Source organism: Volvox carteri (genome assembly GCF_000143455.1).
Source record: "Volvox carteri f. nagariensis unplaced genomic scaffold VOLCAscaffold_6, whole genome shotgun sequence".
NCBI classification, from domain to species: Eukaryota; Viridiplantae; Chlorophyta; class Chlorophyceae; order Chlamydomonadales; family Volvocaceae; genus Volvox; species Volvox carteri.
Genome location: NW_003307549.1, coordinates 1,825,531 through 1,835,800, shown reverse-complemented (window position 1 = coordinate 1,835,800; position 10,270 = coordinate 1,825,531). Strand labels below are relative to the sequence as shown.

Below are 10,270 nucleotides of genomic sequence, written 5' to 3'. Positions count from 1 at the left end.
CTCCTGGCATTACACCCCTTTTCACCGCGAACAACACCAACCCGCCAACGCCCCAGCCATAATCGCGATCATCTCCTACGAGTGGCTGGTGCCGAACCACTTCTTGTGGGCGGTGGTGGCGCCCGTTGCCCTCCTAGGCTGGCTAACCGGCCGTCTAGCTACGCCAGCAACACCGGAGTTTTGGATGATTGCCTATTTTGGCTTCTACCGAAAGTGCTGGCCAGATTTTTCTGGATGGCTGGCGAATAACGTGCTGCCGCTCTTGATTTGGTAATGTACGGCAATGAGTGTACGAATGTAATGTACGGAAAGGGGGGTTGGGTAAGGGGAATAAAGACCACATCGCTGTGTACGGCGCCCAACGAGAAGGGGTTGGAGGTGATGGCGACATATGACGGTGTGAAGGGGGGTCGGTCCTTGTGAAGGGGGATGGCAGCGGGGGGGATAACCGCGGTAGTGGTGTGGGTTTTAAGGATGTATGTGTGTATGTCTGTATGTATGTATGTGTGTGTGCGGCGGTGTGCAATATGGGCTTTGGCAGAGCTGTTGCTGTTGTGATGGTGGCGGCGGCGCAGTGTGTTTGCACGCAGACACGCGTATATACATATGTATGCACACACACATACATACATACATATGCACATATACACGCACACGTGGCCTGGTCCCTTATCTCTAACGCGGATCTCGCTGTTCTGGTGGCACCTAAGGTGGAGAGCGAAGGGTCTTGGGGCCCCACCGGGTTCTGGTGGTTAGGAGGGGTCGTTGACTGGTCTGGATGGGGTGGCTGGCGCGCCAGGATGCCAAGATGGTGGGAACGCACGCAGCACACAGCACGCAGCACATGTAGCCGTGTCTTTGCTCTTGTGTGTTTGCCGTTCTGCAGCTTCTGAAAGCCGGTGCGGTCCTGATCTCAGTAAAGAGTAAATTCCGAACCGAAAGCACATACATATATTATGTTTATATGCATACATACATACATACATACATACAGTGATGCAGCTGGTATCACGTTTGGTTTGAATCGACCCTGGTTTTTTTTCTACTCGAGCCTCCCATTTGCTTCTGTGGTCAGGACACCTTGCATCAGCTTCCTGAAAACGAGGCATCATCACCACCATCTCAAAACGATCATCACCACAAACCACCGTGTTCCAAGAGAAGCTCTCCAAACAGCGGCAGCAGCAGCAACAGCACCAAAAAGTGGAGATGAGGATGCGGACCAGCTGATGGCCGTGTAAAACGAAAAAAAGAACGACGTAAAAGAAAACGCATCCCTCCACTTTACCCCACTCCCTGACCACCCACACGCCACCCTTGACAGTCGGATAAAGTGAACAGCCAACTACTAGCCAGCCCCGGCCCCGACGTCGGCCGCCTACGCCACCACCACAACCTGAATCGTCTCCAACGTGCCGTCTCGAGCGCCCGTCACCGCACCGCCCCCAGCCAGGGTCGAACTGAGGACCTCCAGGGCCAAATCCGTGATCCGCTCGCCGGGGAACAGTACCGGCACGCCGGGGGGGTAGGGGCACAGCAGCTCCGCGCTGATCCGGCCCACTGCCTCGGCGGCGGTAAGGCTACAGGGAGGGGCGGGGGGGCAGTACCGGCAACCCCGGGGGGAAGAAGATGGGGGTTTAGGTGCCCGGGAGGGCCCCGGGAAAGAGGGGGGGAAGAGTGGTTTTGGAAAGGTTTGAACAGAAAAACACGTCTAGACGCGGCGTGTAGACGGACACAGGAGTGTCCTGCTCCTCTTCCCCTGCCGCACACAACGACGTGTGTTTTTTATGCGTCTGATCTCTTCGCTCCACCCCACCTCAACCCACCCCACGACGTCCATTCAAATGCTGAATCAGTATTAGTAATTACTATAACCGATTAAATCGCCAACCGATTATTAGTTACTATAACCGCCCACCGACGGACCTTTCGCTGGCCGCGAAAAACGCCTCCCGGGGCGTCAACGCAACCTCCACCTCCACCTCCAGCGTCGAGTCCGCAGCGTCATTCTTCTTCTTACTGGTGGTCACTGACGACTCCGCCTCCTCCTCCGCCTCCTCGGCCGCCACCTTCTGTGTCCATTCATCTAGTTCCTTTAGGTGCGCGGGTTTGGTTTTCAAGGTCGGGGTCAGGGAGAGCGCGGCGAGGATAAGTGTGTACGTGTGTGTATGGGGGGCGGGCGCTTCGCTTTAACAGGTCCGGAAGGGATCGACTCGGGAGAGCCCCTTCGGATCCGAGATCTGTCGGGGTCGGCAGAGCGTAAAATAGCTAGGACATCTGTCGTACAAACGTCAGGTAGACATATACACGTCGTACTTGTGTGTATCGTATTCAAGTTAAAACACCCAAAAACCCCCGGGGCCCCCCATGAAGAACAAGTGGTGCGCGACGGCAACACCCACCAGGAGTGCGGCAGCGGCGGCGTCTGCGTGTGCCAGTGTCGTACCAGGTCCAAGTGCGAGTACGACAGTCTGCGGTGGAAGAAGGGTAGGACAGGTTGCGGCAGAGCCGGGCCGGGCGGGCTGAAGGGAGGGCCAGAGAGGGAGGTCTTGCCCAGGGATTTGCGTGACAAACATTACCAGTATCATAAAGTTGACAATTACGCTCGTGCTAACAACCAACCAACCAACGGACTTGTCGACAGACAAGCAAATTGACAAAGCTGGGACAGTCGAGTGCCGCATTGCCGCATTGCGTCCGAACGCATTTGCGGTTTTCGCGATACCATGCCCGTTATTTGTCCTGCAACATACGCTGATTAACAATTTTAGGTAACAAAGCAGAAACAAAACACCAAGGCTAAACAAAACTGGCGGCAGTACCTAAATACTGAAAGTGAATTAAGTATAAGCGAAAAGCTAGGAAAAGACTTGTCGTACTACACCATACTACACCTTGGCGGTGGCGAGCTCCGGAACCACGCCATGTTGCGTCTCCAGCCACTCCGCCGCTCCGAAACCGCCTCCCTGTAGCTCCAACCCCGTCACTAACAGCGTCAGGCGCAGCGGGTCAAAGTAGCGTACGGACGCCCGCGACCCTGCCGTACGCTCGTCCAGCAGTCGTATGCGCTTGCAACGTGACACGGCGGCGCGGATGACCTGCTCCAGGCGGACGAACATACGGACGAACACAAACAAATAAAACGATAAAAACGGGATGACAAAAACAGGTGCGCCTACGTGTGTATGTACGTATGTATGTATGTATATATGTGTTCGTTACATTGGGAGGAGGGTCCGGGGTCCTTGACGACAAAAATGCACGAAATGGCAACGGTCAACGGCCAACGGTTAAGTTCTCGCAACCGTCGACAACCAGCCCGAGCTGGGGGATCTAAGGATAACCCACCACCCATCCGCACCCGAACACACCCACACCAAGAATCCTCTCCATCCGCCGGCCCCCCCTCAACCCCCCCAGTCTCCCCCCTTAATCTCTGGCCTTTCCCCAACCCCCCACATAACCACAACCTGCCACATTCCTCACTGCCATCACCATCACTATTACCCCCACCGCCCGCAGCCAGGCCACACCTGCGCCGCCGCGCACGGCTCGTCGAAGGCTACCCCCCGCCCAGCCGCTGCCTGTGCCCGGGCCGCGTCCAAGGACGCCATGAGCAGGTAGGAGGGCGACGAGGACTGCAGGGTCTGCAGCGCCCGGCTGACGCGGGTGGGGCACACACGGGGCCCGGCGCCGTGTAACATGGCCGCCTGGAGGGGGAAAAGGTTGGGGGGAAGGTGTGTGTGTGTGTGGGGGGGGGGGGAAATGCGGAGGGGTGACGCCCAACGGGTGCGGGGGAAGTTAAGTTTAAACCCGGCCGACTGGTAAGTTAAAGGGGGAAGGAGGGGAAGGAGGGATGTGAGGTGGTTGTGTTCGTGTGAGGAGGGTTCTTAGGAGGACGAGTGTCGGGAGAGCGAGTCCCTGTTTGGCTGTTGGACGTAAACGCCCTCTAGGTATCATTCCAATCGCGTCGGGGGCCGTGTTTCCCAGGGTGTAGGTCTTAGCGGCACCTGGACGGTTGCGGAGCGGATATGGGCGGGAGATCAACGGAATGAGAAAAAAAGGAAGGCGTGTTTATGGTAGGCCAAGAAATTCCTCCAGGATAAAGAAGACCCCGGCAAGGCCAGCAAAATGGCGTCCCAACGCCCCGGAGCCCACCTGCGTCATGGCTCCAAGCACCTTGTGGGTGGACTGGATGACGAGATCCGCTCCACAGCTTAGAGCGGAGGGGGGAGGAGGCGGAGGAGGAGGAGGGGGCGGGGGAGACAGAAGCGGGTGTTGGGGCTGGAGGGGTGGTGGGGGCGGCGGTGGCAGGAAGGCAAAATGTCCGCCGTGCGCCTCGTCCACAATTAACGGCACGCCGTACTCATGGCATACGGCTGCAATGGCTGTAGTGAGTAATGAGCGAGGGCGAGAGGAGGGTTTTAGGGTTTAGAAGCTGTTGAAAGATGCACACACGTACTTGCACGAGTACCTCTGGTGCTGCTTCCTTGACGAGAGTGGAGCCAATAATCAATGGACAACGCAGCAGACACAGACACACACAGACATACAGACACACTCTGTCAGTGTAGACCGCAGCCCTTTGTGGCCGTAACTGGCGGTTTCTCCCCCATCCCCCTCCTCGGCCTCAGAGCTCATCCGGGTGGTGGATATAAAGACAAGACATTTCCCCCCAGGGGTTGCCTTTCTCCTCCACAAACAGATAATACTTGACAGAAAATAAAACATCACGAAATCATTTGCCTTCGGCGAAGAATGTGGTTCTTTTATGTCTGGGTCTCAGGACTTTCCTGCAGTTACCCTTCCTCTCACTCACTCGCTCACTCACTCACACACTCACTCACTCACTCACTCACTCGCTCACTCACTCACTCACCCTCCACGTCAGCCACTGACCCAAAGTAAGTAGGTGACACGATCAGGACACCCGCGACCAGCCGACCGCGCCCACGTCGTCGTTGTCGTCGTCGTCCCTGCGCCGCCATGGCAGCTGCTGCCTCTTCGTCGTCGAGATCGTCGTCGCCATTATCGCCGGCGGTGGCGACGCGCAACGCCTCTCGAACCGACCCATGGGTCACACAGTGCGCCACTCCAAACACTGGATCCACTTCGGGCTGCAACCAGTACGGCTCACAACCTGCAAAGAGGGGGATGGATGGATAGAGAGATAGAGAGATATAGATAGATAGATAGAGAGGAAGGTAGAAAGAAGGAAAGAGAAGTCAGCAGAAGACGTATGATATACATGTCCATGTGGGCACCGTACAAAACGCATTCATGTGGGTGCCTGGATAGAGAGATAGAGAGATATAGATAGATAGAGAGAGAGGAAGGTAGAAAGAAGGAAAGAGAAGTCAGCAGAAGACGTATGATATACATGTCCATGTGGGCACCGTACAAAACGCATTCATGTGGGTGCCGTACACAGCGCCACACGACGCGTGTGGGCATTGCGCGGTGCGGGCATTGCGGTGTTTGGCAGCGCTGTCGCGGTGACACGCTTTAGGAGTGTACGCAGGGAAGCCGATCTGCCGTAGAACACACACCCGCTTTTCTCTGTCTTACTTATTTTACCGTAGATCGATGGGAAGCAGGTGGATGTCATGCCTGTCTTAGAGCCTGTTGCGGTTAGCATGGAAACCCGGGCACGGCCCCCACTTGCCCACTTTCCCACCTTTTCATTTCGTGTGTGTGTGTGTGTTACATGGTTGGGGGTGCGTGACCCCATACCTGTAAAGCTACCCATTTATCCCCGTAATGTTCACCCAGCCCCCATCAGTACAATACACATAAGGGCCGCACGTGCAATGCAATCCAGCAGCGCATAAGCACCCTCTCCAACCTTTTACACCAGCCTACGATTCCTCACGCACCCGCCAACACCATAGCCGAAAAAGCGGATAGATGGCAATTCCGAGCCACTACCAGCGTCACCCTTCTGGCGCTACTGCTGCTGCTACTGCTGCTGCGATTACTGCTACGATTACTGCTACTGCCATTACTCCCAATGCCGTTGCTACTGCTGCTGCGAGCTTGGCTAACACCGCAAGCGCCGATGGGTTCTTCAGCCGCCGCCGCCGCCGCCGCCGCCGTGACTGCCATGACGGCTGCATGGATGCCTACCGTACAACCGTTGACTAGGAACCACGTGCGGTCCGCTCCGAAGGCCTCAGCCGCCAGCTGCTGCGCCTCCATGATGACACCGCTAGGTGAGGACAAATAATCAAGGCCTGCAGTACGATTGGTACGCCAGCATTTAAGCCGTACGTCAATGATCTTGAAGGAGTACGACAGCAATACAATGGGGACGAGTCGGGCTGGAGTTTAAGATAGGGAAAAGCAGCGCAAACATGCCAAATACGCGCATCCAAAGTTTGTTTGAGGCGCGGCAACCTTTCTAGGGCTTGAGGGAGAGCTGTGCCACAGGAGGCTAGTTTTTTTTGTAAGTGTGTGTGATGTGAATTGTCACCCTCCACGTCGCAAACACAAGTTGGAGCGAAATCACGTCTTAACGAAGCGGTTTGCTTGTATGTTTGTATGTTTGTTTGTTTGTTACACGGCTGTTTTACATGTCTTTGCGTGCCAAGTCCCCAAAGCATGTGGGTAGGTGTTAGCTGCCTGGTACCATCCATCACCCAAAGGCAACTCGAAGTGCTTCGATGAAAAGCGGTTACTTATCAACCCACCGGAGATCTCCGTCAGGTCGTACTGCAGTACGGAGCCGTGAGCGGGACGTACAAGCCGCGCAAGGCCCTCGGGCGCCCCAGCCCCGCGCTATCCAGCCGAAGAAATAATCGCAACGACACACACACATACATACATACACACACACACACCAATACACGGTCGACACGGGAGCCGATGGGGTCCATTATTTCAAATTATTTGAGGGGGGAAAGGGAAGACGAAAAGCGCGGAATCGGGGGTGAGGCCTGGTGAGATGCCGGTATGCATCTGGACGGAATGTGGATCCTGAGTTTTCCTGTCGTAGATAGATAGGAGGTTACGGAGCAAGCCTGCGTGCCATCACCCCCCACTTCCCAGCTTGCGTGCCATCACCCCCCACTGCACGCTCTCCTTCCCCTGCCAGCCACATCGCTGCCGGGCAGCGCCCGCACCTTGTGGCCTGGTACATGGAATGGCGCTTCATGTACGGCATCGCCACGTTGCTGTACAGCATCAACGAGCGGCATCCGGAGATGCCGGGCATTAACATTTGTAGGCGATCGGCTCCCTCCGGACGGATAGCGATCCAGGCTGTGGCTGTTGCCATTTTCCTCGGCATGGGCTCCAGCGACTGTGGCTGCGAGTCCACTTCGAAGCCTTAAGCCTTTGCAATACTTGGTAAGAGCTTTAGGAAGATAACTGAGGTGATTTTTGGGCCGTGCTTTGAGAACCGAATGGTGAAAATTGCAAGCGAGGTCATCGGCGCAGGGCGGCCACCGAGTATGTTTCATTCCTAGATAACTTCAATACAAATGTAATAAACGCCAACAATTATGCGTAACGTCCTTGCAGCTAATTGGCAAGGGTGATGCAGGCGGAACGAGCTGCTGTAGCATCATTTCTTTGATAGGCGCTGCGGAAGAAGTCCACAAATAATTTTGATTACAAGCATCAAATTCCGTCTCCCTTTGCACTTGTGAATATCCCACCCTGCATTCTCACAATCTCGTCAGAAGGGATGAAAGGGTAAGCCAGATAAATCTACAAGAAAGCATACATATCATTTATATAACATTACATACAGTAATAAGTAGTGCAGTAACAGGGGAGGTATCCCCTGTGTCGGAATTTTGTGCTTTCGGGGGATTCCATTCAGGGACTATACGTGCTTGGTGTTAAACGGGGTAAGGACGCATACGTGGTTGGGATGGGGCCACATACGGCCCCAACCGGATATAATTGAAGAGGCGGGAACGGGGAATTGAGGAGGGGCCCCGGGGCCTAGGGAGGAAGGATAATATAATGCGGATCCATGATGTACGACATGGATCTTACCCTGATTTGACCATCAGCGTTGACGTGCAGGTGTGTGTGTGTGTGTATGTGTGTGTGTGTGTGCGTGCGTGCGTGCGTGCGTGCGTGGGTGTGTGCGTGCGTGTGTGTGTGTGTGTGTGTGTGTGTGTGTGTGTGTGTGTGTGTGTGTGTGTGTGTGTGTGTGTTTGGCCTCTTTGCAAGTGGCGTGTCTCGCCTGAGCTCTCCTGGGCGAATTGGATTTCCTCATGACATGCAGAAGGCCCTTCTGGCGGCATCGTCCGCAAGGAGGCGATGACGCGGAGGCTAGAGTGCGGCGGGGGAGGGGAGGCAAGGACGGACGATACACGGTGCGTGTAAACGCACCTGGCGGTTGTTGAAAAGGTCTCTGCAGGTGCTGTGCATCGGGATTTACTTGATTATATTGTAATTGTAGGGCCATATTTGTATTGCATTCCCTTGTTACAACTACCATGATTACGGTGAGACTGTCATGTAGAGGATAGAAAATAAAACTGCAGTGTTGCACCGTACATCGTACATCGTACGTCGTGCTGCGTGCGTTACATCTCCCTCGGTCATAGCTCGGCCGATTGCGGCGTGAGGCTGGTTGCCCTGCAGAGGAAATCTTGGGGCTGAGAGAAAGGGAAATCCTGAGAGAAGAGGAGTGGGTGATTGGGTTAGAGGGTGGGTGGCGAGGTTGGAACGTGCATGGGGGATTTAGAGTCAAGTACCCAGTAGACCATGTGTGACTAAATAGCATTGAGCAATTATAATCGGCTGGCGGCTGATAATAACAGCAGCTGCAGAAAGCTTAACAGCAGCAGATATTTGTTAGGAATTCGGGAAGATGATTAGCAGTCTGGGAAACGGAAAAAGCTGACTAGCAAAACCGACTCGAGACTGTCGGCCGTCAGCGGCGCAGTCGGGCCTTCATACTAACCAGTGCATTTAAGATATGAGGGCTGTTGTTACTTAGTTCAAAAGAGATACTTATTACTACAAAGCTCATCATCGAAGGGTCCCCGGTAGAATTTGTCAAATGCTGGGGCATCGTTATTTAGGTTGAGTACGATCTAACGCTCGTGGCCGTAACGTTACCAGCCGAAAATAAGCCCACAGGACTTTACAGAGCAAGCAGCTGATGGGCTGACGATGGGCTTCACACCACAGTTTTGCCAGGCAGGACGAAGCTGCTAGCAGTGGCGTTTGCTGCGATAGGCGGGCTAGGCTAGCCAGCCAGATTCCGACTGCGGACGTGTGCACATTGCAGCTATGAAAAAGAGCGCCCCCGACATGCACCGATGGCGCCACCGATTAGCCAAGGGCGGTGGGCCGCGGGTAAGGATCTGGATGGCTGGCCACGGGCTGAGAGCTGCGGGCAACGTTTGGCTAGGAGGTTGCGATAGTTATGTGTTTCTTTGCTCTTGTTGTGCTGTTCTGGTTCTAGACATGGCCAGGGCCTGGAGGGATGGAGGCCCGCCACTGTGGCAGCGACTGTGCCTGTGCCTGTGCCTGTGCCTGTGCCTGTGCCTGTGCCTGTGCCTGTGCCTGTGCCTGTGCCTGTGCCTGTGCCTGTGCCTGTGCCTGTGCCTGTGCCTGTGCCTGTGCCTGTGCCTGTGCCTGTGCCTGTGCCTGTGCCTGTGCCTGTGCCTGTGCCTGCAGCTGCATTGGTGGTGGCGGCAGTCCTGAACTACTACTGCCTGGATGTCTTTTGATGCTGTCGGCAAAAGCCAAGGTCTTCTGGAGTTCTTCATGTTGCGGTGGCAGCCGTGATAGCTCGAGCTGTAGCGGCCAGCAGACCTGCTTCAACGCCGACGTCAGTGACCGCAGCTGCGGCGGCGGCGGCCGTGGCGGCTCCAACTTGAGCTTCAGCGGCAGTTATGGGGGCGGCTGTAGCCGTAGCGGCAGCGGTGGCGGCAACTGTGGCGGCGGCAAGTGCGGCGGCGGCAACTGCAGCGGCGGCAATTGTATAGCCGCAGCAACGGCGGCGGCAACTGGAGCCGCAGCCACAGTGCAGTGCTGGTGGCAGCACGGCTTCAACACTGCATGCTGATCTAGGGGCTGCCTGCTGCATATGTAAACAGGCAGGCGGGTAGGCGTTGACGTAATGGCATCACGTAACCCCGATCACTACTGGGCAGGCATGTACATACGGTTTCAAGGGTGGTGTGTTGGGGGGGGTTGTTACAGTGGGCTCCAGACTCACAAAGAGTAGAGCCAGCGGACCAGCGGGCCGTGCACTGCACTAGAGACTAACATACAAACTAGACTACCACACAGATGAGAC

General features: G+C 55.5%; 2 protein-coding genes across 2 annotated transcripts in view; one reads left to right on the top strand and one right to left on the bottom strand.

Moving 5' to 3' along the window:
- The window catches only part of VOLCADRAFT_120477 (uncharacterized protein), a gene marked incomplete at its 3' end in the record, with an annotated part of 3,458 nt that extends 3,184 nt beyond the window's left edge, over nucleotides 1–274 (top strand). Inside the window, exon 4 of the mRNA XM_002947500.1 lies at nucleotides 57–274. Coding sequence (XP_002947546.1) covers nucleotides 57–274 — 218 coding nt within the window. The remainder of the gene's footprint in view (nucleotides 1–56) is intronic.
- A 1,104-nt stretch (nucleotides 275–1,378) lies between these two features.
- On the bottom strand, nucleotides 1,379–8,385 carry VOLCADRAFT_87775 (uncharacterized protein; the record flags this gene model as incomplete). The annotated part of the gene is made up of 11 exons (XM_002947360.1): nucleotides 1,379–1,580; nucleotides 1,927–2,093; nucleotides 2,403–2,471; nucleotides 2,895–3,098; nucleotides 3,534–3,710; nucleotides 4,159–4,216; nucleotides 4,876–5,140; nucleotides 6,132–6,233; nucleotides 6,690–6,711; nucleotides 7,122–7,172; nucleotides 8,347–8,385. The coding sequence occupies 11 exons, from the start codon at nucleotides 8,383–8,385 to the stop codon at nucleotides 1,379–1,381; spliced, it is 1,356 nt and encodes a 451-aa protein (XP_002947406.1).
- Nucleotides 8,386–10,270: the final 1,885 nt, after the last annotated feature.